The following is a 17720-nucleotide window of genomic DNA, read 5'->3' as shown; positions in this document are numbered from 1 at the left end:
CCAGTTATGGCACCTATATGGGTTGATAAGGTATTTCAGGTGGATTACTATAATGCTACTAGGTAATTGCTGTAGAATCTCTTTTTACTGTGTTGTTAAATGGTTGCTAAACGGCTGACATATATCACGGTATCATAGGTGGTTTCTATGGTGTTGCTAAATGATTTCTAGGTGGATGCTATGGTATCTCAACAATACAGTGAACAGATACGTATAAAACTGTGTAGCTTTGTCCTTGTGAGTACATTACCAGTATCCAGTTTTTCTGTCTCTCCTGCAGCTTGCCCTTCAGGCGAGGGGTAATCAGGTCCCTCAGCTCAGGAAGCAGTTTCTCCATTACCAGATTAGCCAGAATCTGAAACCACAGAGAAGAAGTGACATTAGCACTGGTGCTAATAGATCAATAGCTTCAACAGCTCAAAATGTTAACTTCTAGTTCTTAATTATGGATTTTCCCAAAAATCGACAGTGTACCTTATGTATAAATTCTACCAGTCAGGTATTAAGGAGTAGTAAAGACACTCAGCTGAAGAACAGTGTTACACAGGAGTTTCAGTAAAGTTACTCCAGTACCGATGCTGAAGCAGTATTAGCATTAGCTGCTAATCGCAGTGCTAGCTCTTTCGCCATTCAGAGGTGAGTGTAGTCTGCACGTTTACCGTGTTAAAACAAGATATGTGGGACAAACCGCTAGCTGACAGCACCCTGGCTTACCCGAACACTTGAGGGTTTCTCAGTGTAGCGCTGTCAGGTGGCGTTTACTAGCGCTAAGCACTGCTAATCAGGGCTAGCGCTTCTGCTAGCTGCACTGTTGAAAAAATTGGAAATCTAAGCTTGCTTTAAATAAACGAAAGCGCTTTACTCACCCAAATAAACAGTTTTCAAGAGAGAAGTCTGTGTAGATTACTGTGTGACACCGTTGTTCCTTACTATTGTTGCTTAAAATGCGCCTTATAATCCAGTGTGTCTTATATATGAAAATAGACATTCATTATTAGTGCGCCTTATAATCTGCATAATGTTTAGCAGGCTAAACATGTGGATTCTGCACAAGAGGTGCATATAATGTCATTCACAAATAGAATTAAGTGCTTTGCATTAATGACACTGTGCGTCCTTGTTTTATACCATTAACTTTGAAGCATGACAGCAATGCTAATGATTTCTTTTTTTGCAAATATATATATATATATACACACACACACACACACACACACACACACACACACACACACACACACACACACACACACACACACACACACACATACACATGTATATATATATATATATATTTTTTTTTTTTATCTTACGGCAGCAACATCCACCGAACACCAATATCTCAAACATGATCTTATCAAATACAAACCACACATATAAAAAAAACGACACGGCCACCCAAACACTATGACTCTACACACTTTATACAACCTTCAGCCCAGACAGCATGAATGAACCCATGAGCTTTAAGCTATACAGTCTGTGATATCTACTGCATGCAGGCTTAGAGGCTACAGTGATTCATTCCCAGCATGCTTTGTAGCTCCTAGACAGTAAAGAAGGTCAGACAGTGACAGACTGCCTGCAGCAGTGATACATGCTCACAGATACAGTCGGCTACAGTCTGCAGTCTATGGGAAGATAACAGCGTGGAACTGTGTTACCAATCTGCGGCATTTTACGTAATAGTTACGTAATAGATAACTGAGGTAATCGAGAAAGGCCGCACCTGAACTCCGCCCACCTTTAGTACTAATACCCATCACGTCAAACAAGGGCCTATTGTTTATAGCCTATTACATCAGTTTAAATAAAAAATAAATACAAATAAATCAGCCGTAACTTTAGAACCACTAACGTGGACTAAATAACACTGATGATCTAATTACAATGGCATCTGTTAATAAAAAAGTAAAAAATACAGATACTATATTATAATGGACAAAAGTATTAGGACGCAAGATGAACAACTCGTAAGATGAAGATCTCGTTACAAAAGCTCCTGTCAAGAAGTGGGATCTACACACAGTATATGTTCAAAAGTATGGGGACACCCACTTATTCATTGTTTCGGCCAAAATTAAACATATTCAAAAAGGGTGTCCTGCAATCAATCAAAAAATGAATAACATTGGTTATCTAATTACAATGGCTTCTGTTAAAAAAAAGTGTGAAATAGTCTAGTATACACTATTATATGGACAAAATTATTGGGACACCTGTGCATGAAAGAATGGTCCTTCTAAAATCAGCTATAACATTAAAAACACTACTTAAAACCATTATTAAATAAATAAACACCTTTAAGGTAAAAAAAAAATACAAAACAAAAAAACATTATTTGAAGGAAAAAAGGTTTTTCCTGCAATCAGCCATAACATTAAAACCCCTAATATAAAATGATTGACTGTTATTACATTTCAATAGCACCTGCAGAAATCAAGATTTATAAATAAATAAATAAATATATAAAAGTTTGTCTTCTACACTGTAAAGAATTGCTGTGAGGACACCATTTTGGATGGAGAACTGAGTGTGATTCTATAGAACACAGCAATCTGCCACAACATTAAAACCCCTAATGAAAAATTCATATCTAATTACAATAGCATCTGTTAAGAAGGGGGCTTTACATACAACACATGGCCAAAAGTATTGGGACACCTGCTCATCCATTGTTTCGGACAAAATTCAAAGTTTTAAACATTTTAAAAATGAAATAGATGGGAAAATAAAGGCTGTCTGTGCAAATGTGTGACATTGTAGTGAGGTTTTGATTGTCTTCAGCCATAACATTAAAACAATGTTAACTGAATATCTACATACACTATTAAAAATTAAAAGATCTCTATTGTCCAGTCTAGAAGGCTTTCAGCTAGATTTTGGAGCATTGCTGCAAGGATTTGATTGAATTCAGCGTCAAAATTTCGAATGGAGAACAACATAGTCATTCTAGAGAACACAGGGATCAGCCATAACATTAAAACCACCAATGTTAAATGAATAACATTGATTATCTCAATACAGTGACAGCTGTTAGGAGGCGAGACCTACATAAACTATGTGTGACAAAAGTATTGGGACACCTGCTTATTCATTGTGTTCCTGAGTGAATTGCATAAAGTAATTACCAGTAAAGAATCAGTACAACTTGTTTTTAATGCAGTTATGCCTGAGGGCCAGAAGATCACCAGTCCTTCTTGGCACTTTCACACAGGGATTTCTAATTCTGATATCGTCATTTTGTAAAATATTTTTATTAATCTTTTTCATCATTTCTAGACAGTTTTTCACTTCTGAGACACACTGCCTCTTTAAAATGCTTCTTTATCTGCTTTTTTTATTGGTACCACATACTTTTACAGTATTTTGTTGACCTGTCCCAAATTATTGGGAAGATAAAGTTTCTCATCTAAAATGTTGAAGCTCTATTATGAATGGAGTTGGGTCTATGAGAGTTGGCTGCATTCTGTTACACAGTGTCCCAACATTTATGGTTCCATTTTAGTGTTGTATGTTGATGTATTCATTAGAAGGTGTATGCACAAACATGTGGAGAACTGCTGTAAATAAATGACAGGTGGTCTCTGGAATGCCTTACAGCAATATTTCCGTGACTGCACAGAATACCGGCTCTTGTAAAAGCTGCCCTGTTTTTAATAAAGGCCCTATAGAAACTAAAGCAGCATTCTGTTTACTTCTTAAAAGAATGACTCCAGTGTGAAGTGTAGAAACATCACCTGCTGCTAAGCTGTCCCCGACACACCCACCGAGCAGGAGCAAACATGCCTGAGAGCTTTACTGAAAGAACATTGCTCAACGCAGTAAGTGAAGACACCATTCACCAGAAAAATCTCACACAGATACTAAACCTTCACATATATGAAGGCCAGTAAGTTCTGTACATTCCATGAAGGTTTGTGACCATTACAGCAGGCTTGGCCACATTCATCTTTGTCTTGATGCTAAAAAAAATAAGAGACCACTTAAAATGATGAGTTTCTTTAATTTAACCAAACTATAAAAACCTCTGGAATATAATCAAGAGGAAGATTAATGATCACAAGCCATCAAATCAAGCTGAACTGCTTAAATGTTTGCACCAGGAGTGAAAGCATAAAGGTATCCAAAAGCAGTGTGTAAGACTGGTGGAGGAGAACATGATGCAAAGATGCATGAAAACTGTGATTAAAAACCAGGGTGAAAAGGCTTTCAGATCTCAAATAAAGTCCAGAAATCAATATTTGGTGGAATAACCCTGGTTTTAATCACAGTTTTCATGCATTTTGGCATAATCTCCTCCACCAGTCTTACACACTGCTTTTGGATAACTTTATGTTTTTAGTCCTGGTGCACAAATTCAAGCAGTTCAGTTTAGTTTAATGGCTTGTGATCATCCATCTTCCTCTTGATTGTTTTCCAGATGTTTTCAATTTGGTGAAATCAAAAATACTCATCATTTTATTCTTATTATTATTTTTTTCCCCAGAGATGTATATTGTATTGTATCGGTTTGATACATGGTCTTCAATTTGACTTAAAAGTTATTGCTTCATTACTCCACATGGTGAAGAATATGGATTTAAAATTCTGTGAAACTGACACCAATAATTCTGTAAGCATTTTATTAATTTAGGAGTATTTCATTCTCTTTAGCAACACAGATGCCGTGAAGTATTGTAGAGAATTATCTTGCGATATATTGAGTATTGCAGAATATCAACCTGTATCATGATCAATAATTATGTATAATGACTGAACTGTGGAGAAAAGCTAATCTTCCAGGTAAGAGATGAGCACTCGTATATACACAGCCATGTTCAAACATGTGATCATCATCACACACAGTGTCAATATTTCACACAGCTATCCCAACCACACCTTTAAAAACACGACTCCACCTCTCTGCGTGTGTGTGTGTGTGTGTGTGTGTGTGTGTGTTAGGCACCAGTGAATCAGTCCTCCAGCTGGAGGCAGCAAGTACACAGACTGCTTCTATCAGCACACAGTCCTGCAGACTTCTATAATAAGAGGAAGTGATCTATAAAACCACCCTGTAGGACGTAAATAAACACATTACTTCACGTATGGTAGGAGGCATTAGATCAGCACTACTTGAGGCCCATCTGGGCAAGATTAGCTCAGAAAGGAACCCTAAATGACTCATGTGAAGTTTCACTTCTGCTAATGTACAAAGAGGAGGGGCTTATACTGTATCTAATAACACTGTCAAAGCAACGGCTTGAAAAAAAAAAAAATCCTTTTTATATGGGTACCACTTTAAAATAAGACCTTTATAAAGGGTTTATAAACAGTTTATTAATGAGTTTACTACTGGTTATTAATTAGGTTGCAAATACTTAAAAAAAAAAAACTAATAAGCAGTTAATAAATATAAAACAACACATAAATAGAAATGTCAACAGTGAGCTATAAATTAGCAAATTTGATTCCACACTCATTTATACTGTCAAACCTCAGATTTTCCTAAATACTGATCTTACTTTGTGTTTTCCATAAACCTATCCTATTAATATATTTGTAAGTGTGTGTAACTATTTACTCTAAATTAAATGACCAAGTTGAATTAAATGACTAAGCAAACAACGGATCACTGTTGCCTTTTCAATTGATGTGTTGTAACTGTCTATCAATAGCTTTTAACACATTTACAATCTAATCAATACTAATTAATACACTCATTTATAAACCATTTATAAAGCCTTTATAAGAGTAGTCTTATTTTAAAGTGGTACCGCATTTTGGATACACACTTAGCCTTGATCCCTTTTCACCCTTTTGGCTCTACCACTTAGCATGTTCTGATTCTTGTTAGGCTGGAGGGTGGGTCAGTGTTGGGGCTACATGACCCTTCAAACAGAGGGTTATGAGAATCCCTGGCAACCTGGCGGCTCAAGGAACCAAAATTAAAAACTACAATAAATCACTATATTACCATAGTTTAAAAGTGTAGTTTTAATGTTTTATGGCCATTTTCCTCATAACAAGCCTTAAAAAACTTAATGAAAGCTAATTTCAGCTCCCCATCACAGACAAACCAAGGAATGGACAATAAAAAAAAAAAAAAAAAAAAATTGCTGCATCACCTGCCCCCTTTCTAAAGACAAACGATAAAGCCCTAAAGTTTACTAGTTAACCAGCAGCAGCTAGGTTGCTGAACTACTGTCCAAAGCTTTTGTGGAAAACCCTATTAATAAATGCATTCAGCTACTTTAAGTAAGGTTGTGTTCACATTTCCAGGGTGAAGTGACTCAAATCAGATTTTTTGCTCAATGTGGCTCAGATCCGATTTTTTTATCATGGCTGTGCGAACGTGCCAAATCAGATTTTTTTTTCAAATCAGATTTGAGTCACTTTCATATGTGGTCCTAAATCAGATACGAATCCAATCCATGGACATGCAACATGAATGTAAACGGCCAAATCAGAATTCATGCGTGTTTGTGCTTTTACGCATGCACTGTGTGCTTCTCTCTCGTAGCCACACATCTTTTGGTGCAGCTGTGCAGCTATAGCTGCAAAAACAGCAAAAGCAAACAGCCTGACCTTTTTTCACCTCCTCGACCTGAGCATGAACTTCAGACCAGCTGTTTACTTTTTCTCCACTCCAGCAAAAGATGCTCCACATATGAGCTGCTAACAAACACATCAATTTCCCTTTATAAAGATACGAGTTGTCTCTCAAATATGAGTTTTTTTTTTGTTGTTGGTGAAAAAGGCGAAGTTTATACACGTATCACTGTGCACATGAGAGGTGTTTCAGGGACAGATTAGTTCACATTACACACATAGACAGATCGCTTACATTTGTGAATGTGAACAGTCATGATCTAATCAAATCTGATCTGAGCCAAAAACGGATTTGGGCAATGTGGTTGTAATGTGAACGTAGCCTAAGTTACACCCATTGTGGTGTGCATTTGTACATATGTGTCAGCAGCTAACACAGTTTTTCAAGAGTTCTCTATAGATATGTAGAATTGCCAATAGAACAGGACTCCCTGAAGAGTACCTAATGCCTAATACCTAATTCCTAGTGGAAGGCATGGGTGTTCTCTGAAATCGGAAGTATTGGATGGAGCACCATTATCATTTCAGAGGATTTAGCTAGTTGAGGACAAAATGAATCAAATCCTTAAAGCAATGCTCCTAAAATCTGTTTCCAAATCTGTTTCCCTGGACAGTAGAAACAGTTACTCCAACAAAAGCAGGATAAACTCTTTTTAATACCCTTAATTTTTAAAAGAAACGATGAATAAGCAGGTGTCCATATTTGCTGGTACAGTATACAATAGTCTGTACTCCGGAAACAAAGACTGATTCAGAGTCATTCTTAATGCAGCCAATGAGAAGAAAGCAGTTCAGCTCTATAGACTTCAATGGACCACACCCTTCTGCTAGCCTACACTCCACTGACAAAGGCCTTTACAAAGCCCAAGCCTGCAGAAGTGGGTCACTGGGAGCTATAATGATATTTATTCGTAACTTATTATGACCCGATTAGAGTCTAATAGCCCATTTATATTTTAGATAAGAAAGTAATCAGTTTAATTATCACAAAGTTTCCCTGCAATGTCTAATTAAGTATCCAACACAATATATAGTACAGTTTAAAGTGCTGACAATGTGACAATGTTTGTGGAAAACATGGTTCCTTTGCAAAATAAACCATCCCCAAAATGTTTACGAAATCTTTGGAAAAATAAATTGTCTGGAATCTGTTGGTTTGCTGAAGCATCAGGATTTCATTTTCCTGTAACTAAGGGGATGAGTGAAACTCCTGAAAAACAACGACCTCATACCATACCATAATCCCTCCTCCACCAAACTTTAAACTTGGCACAATGCAGTCAGACAAGTACCGTTCTCTGAAAAAACACCAAAACCAGTGGGTTCAATGATTTGGATGAGTGAGTGAAATCCTTTGGCAATATAGTGTAGAAAAAAAAAACGACTTAAATTACAAAATAAATTAATTATTTGGCACGTTGGGGATTTAATTGATTGGTGGGTGGATTGCTGGATGGATAAACAGAAGGATATCAAGTTTGATAGATGAATAGATAAATGGACATTGGTATGGTTGGATGGATGGATGTATGTATGGATGGGTTGGTGGATAATGGGAGGGAGAGCTGGATGGACTGAATGACTGGATACTGGGAGGAAGAAATGGGTGGAAGGATGGGTGGCTGATGTCAGGTGAAAGAGATGGATGGATTGGGAGAAGAGAAATGGCAAGATTGATGATGGAAATCTGGAGGAAGTGATGAATATCAGGAGGGTACGATGGATGAAGATAGATGTTGGAATGGAGGGTGTGTGTTTGTGTGTGTGTGTGTGTGTTACCTGAGAGGGAACGCCGCACATCATGTCCCAGGTGCCGTACTGTCCGCGGGCCTGCCGATAGAGCCGCACTGCATCAGTGAACGCTGGAGTCTGCACCTTACTCTCCTCTGATAAACCTGAAACAGAGAGAAATAAAGAAAAAGAAGGAAAGACATCAGTTCATCATTAGTGTCATCCTCCTCCTCCTCCTCGTATGTGTTTATTTACAGATCTTCAGCTGTTGGATTCAGGCCTGCAGGTCTTCATCTCGAGTGGACAGTTACTTCACTTCCCTACATAAATACAGAACTGAACGCAGCAGGTAAACACACGTGTGTTTGTGTACATTTCAGAAAGTGAAACTGTCTGTCTCCCCACCAGCCCCAATCACATGATCCACATACAAAGACCACAGCTTACTGCAGTTATCTGATAAATCAAGTAGTAATCTAATGTTAAGAGCATTCTCCAATAGCAGCTAATGCTGCTCCAGCAGTGCTAGCCTGGGATAGCACCGGGCTACAGGCCGATAATACTCACTCACCTCTGAATAGCAAAAGAGCTAACGTTTAGCGCTGTTAGCGGCTAATGCTAATACTGCTCCAGTATCAGTGCTGGAGAAACTAAACTGAAACTCCTGTATAATGCTGCATTTTAGTAGAGTGGCTTTACTGCTCCTTATAACTCATAAATCATAACTAAAATTCATAGATAAGACGCAACCAGTGATGGTATAGTTACTTTGAAAAAGTAATCCGATTACTGATTACTGATTACTCCTTTAAAAAGTAACTTAGTTACTTTATGGATTACTTGATTTTAAAAGTAACTAAGTTACTTTACAAGTTACTTTATTAGTTACTTTCAGCAGCTGCAGACACCACCTCCCGCCGCCTTAACATAAACATTATAACCAGTTTTGCCAATACTCCCTTTATTGGAAAATGAATTTTTAACAGCAACAATTTATCTCTATTAAGTTGAACTATTTCCTAAAAAAAATACGAATTTTAGATGTGTCTTATAGTGCAAAAACTATGGTAACTGGAGTTATTTCTGATTTCTCAGTTCATTTATACTTATAACTTGTGCTTTCTCAGATTTCTTTAGTCCAAATATACTCTTAACTGGGGTATTCTCACATTACTTATTTCATTTATACTCTTAACCAGATTACTCTCAGATTTATTTTATACTCTTAAAGTATTCTCATATTTTTTTAGTCTAAATATTCTCTTTTTTTTTTTATAAGTTTATTTCAATTTTTTCCCATTTTCTCCCCAATTTGCATGGCCAATTACCCCACCCACTCATTAGGACTCCCCCTATCACTAGTGATGCCCCAACCCACCAGGAGGGTGAAGACTAACACATGCTTCCTCCTATACATGTGAAGTCAGCCATCGCTTCTTTTCGAGCTGCTGCTGATGCAGCATTGCCGAGCAGCCAGCACGCTTTGAGGAAAGCGCAGCGGCTCGGTTCTGATACATCAGCTCACAGACGCCCTGTGCTGAAGGACATCATCCTAGGAGTGATGTGGGGAGAGAGCGCCATCTACTCACCTGGAGGGAGCAGGGCCAATTGTGCTCCCTCTGAACGCCGGAAGCTTGATGGCAAAGCTGCATGAGCTGGAGTTCGAACCTGCAACCTCCTGCTCATAGTGGCAGCGCTTTAGACCGGAGCCCGGAGCTCGGAGCCCTGTCTACTCCTAAATTGGGCTAATCACACATTTCTTAGTTTATATATACTCTCAACCAGAGTATTCTCAGATTTATTTTATACTCTTAAAGTATTCTCATTTGTTTTGTCTAAATATACTCTTAATAGGACTATTCACACATTTCTTAGTTTATATATATATATATATATATATATATATATATATATATATATATATATATATACACTCTTAACAAGCATATTGACAGATTTACCAGAGTATTCTCAGATTTCTCAGTCAGAAAATGGATGAAAACTGACATAGGGCTGCAGGCAGGTAGGCCAGTCCAGTATATGTAGCATTTATTTTCTCCCACAGCCATGCTTCTACTGTGGGCAGCACGAGGACTGCTTTGTCCTGTTAAAAAAATGTTCCAATAAACATTTTTTTTGTCTTCAAGACAGCATATGCTGATCTGGGTTTTAATGATTTATGTCTGATTACCAATGGAAACAGGCAGATTGTGTAGATTACTGACAAAATAAAAAATTCTGCATTAATCGAATAATAAAGTGCATGAGGCAACCTGAGCAAGTCTAACCACTAATTATGCTGGATACTGTAGTAATCTGTCTGTCATCTGAGGATAGGGGAGCTTTTCTACAGTTCTCTAAACATAGAGACTCTAAACATAAATCAAGTACATGCAGATTATTGTTTTGAAGTGTGTGTGTGTGTGTGTGTGTGTTGACTACGTTGTGCCAGTAGTCAAAGCTACTCTATATCCATGAGAAAAGTACCAGCTTGTGTTGTTTTTTTTGTGTCTCCGGGTATGTTAAGTGTGTGTGTGTGTGTGTTGGTGTGTTGGTGTGTGTGTGTGTTGGTGTGTTGGTGTGTTGGTGTGTGTGTGTGTGTGTGTGTGTGTGTGTATTAAAGCATGGTTCTGACAAAGAGGGGAAGTAAGCTGGAAGCTGGCTGGGTGTGGGGGCAAGACGCGTGTAGGCAGGAAGTCTATAACGCCACATAAGCACTGCACTACTGTTCCTCGTCTAAGCAACCCTAGTTATGGAAGAATTAATTTGTGGGCGGAGCCTGGACAGAACCAATGAGAGCAAAACACTGGAGTTACACTGACTGTATTAGTGTACATTGGTCCATTAGTCCTAAACATAAACCATGTTAGCAATAAAGTTATAAGATAATCAAGAGACAGAGCTCTTCTTCTCCACACTTCAGACTGTGCTCATGTGACATACTGTAAATGGGCTGGAGGCGAAGCGAGGCTTGGTTGTAAATGTAATCATAAGTAGCATTTTGACTTTTGTACTGTAAAGAAAATATCCAAAGCATTCCAGACTACCTTAGACATGTCTAAAAGGGCCAGACTCCTAATTAAAGGGGTCACCAGAGACTGACCAGACTGGTTGGAGCTGACAGAAAGGCTACAGTAACTCAGATAACAATTCTGCACTGTTGTGGTGAGAAACAAACAAAAAGCATCTCCAAATGTACAGCTCATCAGTTTTTACAGTTTGTCAGCCAAGAACAGAAAGCTGAGGCAGCACTTGTACCAATTAAGTGTGGAGGTACTAAATATCCACTTCTTTGCATGGGCAATGCTACGCCCTATCGCTAGCATTGTAAGCCAGTTTGGCGCATTGGCCTGATCGAGTCCCATGACGTTTGCCATGTGAAAAGTGCTACACTAATCTGTGGTTTATACAGCTCTGGAAAAAATTAAGAGAACACGCCAGTTTCTGAATCAGTTTCTCTGATTTTGCTGTTTATAGGTTTATGTTTAAGCAAAATAAACACTGTTGTTTTATTCTATAAACTACAGACAACATTTCTCCCAAATTCCAAATAAAAATATTGTAATTTAGAGCATTTATTTGCAGAAAAAAAGAGAAATGGCTGAAATAACAACAAAAAAAAAATGCAGAGCTTTCAGACCTCAAATAATGCAAAAACAAAAATAAAAAAATGTCATATTCATAAAGTTTTAAGAGTTCAGAAATCAATATTTGGAATAACCCGGGTTTTTAATCACAGTTTTCATGCATCTTAGCATGTTCTCCTCCACCAGTCTTACACACTGCTTTTGGATAACATTATGCCTGCACTCCTGGTGCAAAAATTTCAAACAGGTCAGCTTGGTTTGATGGCTTGTGATCAACTCACCATTTTTTCCAGAGTTTTTGCTATTTGCATGGACAATTCTAACTAGTCACAATCATTGCCAACTACTGTGCTTGCTGTCCACTGCAGGTATAATGCTTTTTACAATATATTCCCGGTACATGCAACGCTGTGGATCAAGGAATAATCAATGCTCATACAAGAACGAGGCCTTTCTCCAACCAAGTGTTACCCAAGCTTGGAGTTAACCATCCGTTTTCTGTGAATAAGCTGAAAGAGTGGGTGTCAGGAATCATATGCTGTTGTCACAATAAGGAAACGTGCATAGAACCATCCTGGTACCACCCCTCACCTGTCAACGCCCACCAGAGCCCAACCCACTAAATCAGTTGAAGAAATGCCATTCGAGTCTGCTGGTTGAAAACCCCAGACAGTACACAGCAGAATCAACCAACAGACTTCGTCTGAGGGAGGAATCTGTACCTACTTTCTGAAGCAAGTCAGCAGATGAGAGATATGTAAGTTAGTGTATATAGTTTTGTGCTTCTGTTGTAGTTAAGCATAAACTAACTTGTTTGTGTTTTTCAATATAGCACCACTTCACTTCAACCTGGTGTTAACCAAAATCTTAACCATGCCTCTCTCTTCCTATACGAACCCATGACCACTGTTTATTCCCCCTCTCCCTCTTTTTTCACACATGCCCACGCCCACGCTTCACTGCAGAGGCATTTGCACTATTTAAAGCATTTCCTCTCACCATGTTGATAGTTCCTGTCCCTCTCTGAAGCTTTACTGTGACCGACCCCACCCCCACCCCCCCTCCGTGGCTATTAAAGGGGCTCCCTGTGTCAGGGCACTGCAAGCTTTCTAGTGTTTTAACTCCAAACAGCTGCATTCCTGCTTTATTATTGTGCCTCTCATAACCTAATTGTGGGAATGCCAAGGAATCTTGGCTCTGTGCTCATCATGAAAACACTGCCCCGACCAGACACTAGCGAGATGTGTCCCAGCTGCACGCTGTCCAAGCGCTAACGCAAGCTTAAATCCTCATGACTGCGGCATCAAGGAAAGATAGCCGGGGAAATTAATTGCGGTCACATGCCAGACTTTATTGGGACGCCATTATGAAGACACACTGCACAATGGATGGCATGGTGGAGCTTAAAACAGGGCAATAAACTTGATCCAGGGCTGAAAAATGCACCAAAACAGCCATTGATTGCAAATTTACAATTTAAAGCTAAAGTTGCAGATATAAGAGCTATTGTCTTGTCTTAATCTACTCATTTATGCATTGTAAAAAAATATATACTGTGCTCACTGAGGTTTAGTTCTGAATATAATCATGAGGAGCATTTTGGAGAAAAAAAAAGACTTAAGTACTCTTATTAAAAAATAAATGCAACAAAAGTGTATTTACACATTTTCACCCAAAATGTATGCAGAATCTTTAACTTTTATGTCATTGCAGGCCTGCAAAAAATGTTTTGGACCAGGAAAACCAAGGACAATAGAATCTTAAGATGGGCGAGTACAGGGTTGCAGTCATCACATTTTTCATTACGAAAAAATCTACACATTTTCAGATAGACCCATCCCCTTTTTGTCCACAGCAAAGCCTTTGTAATTTATGCAGGATGTGATCTTGTTGAAAAGTTCTCGTCATATTGTAGGCAGCACATTGTACATTGCTCTACGATCTTGTGTTTATGTACTTTACTGCATTAATGCAGCATCAATTGGCTTTTAGACTGGTTGCTGATAACAATCTGGATGGTCATTTGAGTTCACAATGTTTTCTTTATCTGTATTCACAAGTACGTATATGTTTCCATTGTGTGATGGTCCATCCCAGATGCCTCCAAGCCTAGAGCAGAAGTTCACACCACTTTTGGACATGGTTAACAAAATGCTTCTGTTTTTCAAAATACTTTTTTAAAAGTGGCATTAGTGACGAAAACTCAATTTACACATTGTTCTGAGGCAAATGTGCAGCTAGGCCTGTCACAATAACTTCAATATCGATTCATCGTACAATAAATGAACATGACCTCAACAATTTTTTGATCATCGTGATACCGTCTATTGTGTTTATGTTTTTTCACATATATAACAGTCAACAGTATTTGATCCAGTCATGCTTTAATAACTGTGACCGAGCACATGCCTCTTCTGACACATGTGAAGTCAGACTCCGCCTCTTTTCCTGCTATTACTGCTGCTGATGTAGCATTGCCGAGTAGCATCCCAGCACGCTCGGAGGAAAGCGCAGTGACTCGGTTCCGATACATCAGCTCACAGATGCAGCCTTGTGCTGATCCACATCACCCTTTGGAGTGATGAGAGGAAAGAGTGCCATCTACTGTACCCACCCAGAGAGAGAGCGCAAGACCAATTGTGCTCTTTCAGGACTCCGGCAGCTGATGGCAAGCTGCATGGCCAGTATTTAAACCAGCAATCTCCCAAACATGGCAGCACTTTACACCGCTGAACCACTCAGCGCCTGTAACTTCATTTTGAGCTGGGGCGAAAATGTGTACACGTAATTTTCTGCCAAACAAATACCTTTGAGCTAAACGGTCAACCTCACCAAACAGGAAACTCCTGAATCGCTGCTGGACTACAGGCATCAGCCCCAGGCTTTTGATCTAAGGGTCAAGAGAAGCATTTCACCCTTAGTGTCTTCACCCTTAGCTTGTTTCTCCAAGGCTTTTCTGAAAACCAGACGCATTCCAGCAATAACACAACCCCACGCTAAGCTCAGATTAGCTGCAGCGAGAGTCCAGTCCAGCCCAGACCAGATCAGCCATACCTGTGGTGGCCTCGCTCCACTGGAACGACAGATACATCCAGATTCCTCTGCATGTACTTCTCAGATTGAGTTTCAGGTCACATTTGGCTGTTTATGGAGAGCGGCAGGAGATACTGAGCGTAATTGATTTTTATACGGAGCTTCAGCCAAACCCGCAAAAGGCCCGGAACACGTGCTGAGCTCATGCTCTAACTTTAAATTGCCTTAAATTCCAGGCAAACTTTCTCTAGTTACTTCATAAAATCATGAACTGACCACACAGGTGTTCAGAATCAAGCAAGGCCTCTGCTTAGGGCAACACTGGCCAATAAAAGAGCTTTTATGATGCTAAATAACTTGCGTAACACTGATAATTGGGTATCATCATCTCAGTGATTTGAATGATTATAGGTTTTGATAGTAGTAAAATGCTGTAATCAAAAATACTGAACATATTCAAAAGAAATATCGATAGATAAATGCATCAATAGGCTTTTGTATTCTTAGATTACGACTAAAAAAATTACGAAAAACTATGCTACACTGATATGCCAAAAGTCATGGGATAGCAGTATGTAAACCATCACGACCATAAATAAAGGGTTGCCTCAGGAATGCCCACATCAGTGTACGTTATGAGGTGTTATCTTGCAAACGTGGCTGAATTTTCAGTATCGTGTTGGAGTTTAACATTCAACATTCCTCGTTCCACAGTATCACATGCATACTGTGAATATAAGTCATAAAAGGCTAATATTACCACCCAAGTGGTAATGATTGTGGCCGGCTGCATCTGGCTAGAATTGTCCATGTGAACAGACTCTGTCAAAAGTGGCATGTCTGATCCAAAACTAATAATCCATCATCTCAATACTGTGCTTATGTTATCTGAATGCAATCAAATCCTTACAGCAAATGTTTCAACCTCTAGTCCAAAGCCTTTCTAGAAGCATTACAGCTACTGTTACTGCAGGAAAAAGAATTGCAAACCCCTCCAATTAACTCTTATTTAAGAAGAAATAGCTCTGGAAAAAATAAGAGATCACTTAAAATGATTGATTTCTTTGATTTCACCAAACTGAAAACCTCTAGAATATAATCAAGAGGAAGATGGATGATCACAAGCCATCAAACCAAACTGAACTGCTTGATTTTTTGCACCAGGAGTAAAGCAGCATAAAGTTATCCAAAAGCAGTGTGTAAGACTGGTGGAGGAGAACATGATGCCAAGATGCATCTTAACATTTTATGAATATTAACTTGTTTTCTTGCATTATTTGAGGTCTGAAAGCTCTGCATCTTTTTTGGTAGTTCAGCCATTTCTCATTTTTTGCAAATAAATGCTATAAATTACAATGTTTTTATTTGGAATTTAGGAGAAATGTTGTCTGTAGTTTATAGAATAAAACAACAATGTTAATTTTACTCAAACATATACCTATAAATAGCAAAATCAGAGAAACTGATTCAGAAACTGAAGTGATCTCTTAATTTTCTTTCAGAGCTGTATATTGCATGTTCAGGTGTCTAGAAACACAAAATGGACATATAATAAAGGAAATATTAAATGAGTTAATTACAACAACATCCCTGAGCAGAATTACTGACTTTACTGAACACACTAATCCCCCACCAACGCCCTCTGCATTGCAACAGGGCAAAAAAGGGGGAAGTTGCCTCATCGGATGAGTCTAAGTCATAATTAAGAGTCATTCATGATCCTCCGTAAAGAAAATAACAGTGCTATGGAGACGAGACAAAACAAGGGACTCCCCGTTGCGTTTTTATGCTGTTTAAAAGTTGCAAATGCCAAATGTCATGGAAGAGGAACTAGTATTGTATCCCATGATTTTTACCACGTCCCATGGAAGCTTAATAATCATGTGTCTGTTCAAATAGACATTCTGATGCACCTGAGTAACGGATACTATACTTGATATTGCACATTCGCCTTCCAGTGCTGGGGTCTTGGGTTCAAGTCCCTAGCTGAGTGGAGTTTCCATGTTCTCCCTGTGTTTGCGTGGGTTTGTCAAACAAAGTAAAAACATGCAGTAGAGGTGAATTAGGTAATTTAAATTGTCCTCAATGCCCAATATGCAGTCCTCCAAGTGGACAGGGGTTTCTGGTTGAGAGTACGCTTTGTGTGATTGGCTGCCGCTTCTCCCCATCTCACCAATGTGTGTGGATGGATGCTGAGTGTAAATGGGTGTAAAACATGATTGTAAACCATCCTTGGGTGTCTAGAAATGTGTATATAAGTGTAACCTCAAAGAGGTCATAAATATATCCGTATAGGCTCCAGTTTTTTTAATCATTATAAAGTACCAGTCAAAAGTTTGGGCACACCTCCTTATTCAGAGTGATACCATGTAGAGTACTGAAATCATCTTTGATAAAAAAAAAAAAAATCAATCATGGCTGAAATAACACAAAAGATGCAGAGCTTTCAGACCTCAAATAATGCAAATAAATAAAAGAAAGAGTTCATATTCATAAAGTTTTAGGAGTTCAGAAATCAATATTTGGTCGAATAACCCTGGTTTTCAATCACAGTTTTGCATTATGGCAGCTTGGCATTATGTTCTCCTCCACCAGTCTTACACACTGCTTTTGGATAACTTTATGCCTTTACTCCTGGTGCAAACATTCAAGCAGTTCAGTTTGGTTTGATGGCTTGTGATCATCCATCTTCCTCTTGATTATATTCCAGAGGTTTTCAATTTGGTAAAATCAAAGAAATTCATAATTTTTATGGGCTCCCTATTTTTTCCCCAAGAG

The 17720-nt window shown here is 38.6% G+C and overlaps 2 protein-coding genes across 3 annotated transcripts in view; one reads left to right on the top strand and one right to left on the bottom strand.

The window, feature by feature from the left end:
- LOC111191728 (alpha-1-antitrypsin 1-2) overlaps positions 1–17720 on the top strand; it is a 313064-nt gene that overhangs the window by 101665 nt on the left and 193679 nt on the right. The gene's annotated exons all lie outside the window — the stretch shown is intronic.
- The window catches only part of niban2b (niban apoptosis regulator 2b), a 75049-nt gene that overhangs the window by 14919 nt on the left and 42410 nt on the right, over positions 1–17720 (bottom strand). The window contains exons 6-7 of the mRNA XM_007230478.4: positions 8371–8486; positions 251–355 (exon numbers count right to left, since the gene is read on the bottom strand). Of these exons, the coding sequence (XP_007230540.3) occupies positions 251–355; positions 8371–8486 (221 nt within the window). The remainder of the gene's footprint in view (positions 1–250; positions 356–8370; positions 8487–17720) is intronic.

The sequence above is a fragment of the Astyanax mexicanus genome, chromosome 22, assembly GCF_023375975.1.
Source record: "Astyanax mexicanus isolate ESR-SI-001 chromosome 22, AstMex3_surface, whole genome shotgun sequence".
NCBI lineage: Eukaryota > Metazoa > Chordata > Actinopteri > Characiformes > Acestrorhamphidae > Astyanax > Astyanax mexicanus.
Note: the sequence above shows the minus strand (reverse complement) of the source record. Positions and strands in the feature narration are given on the sequence as shown.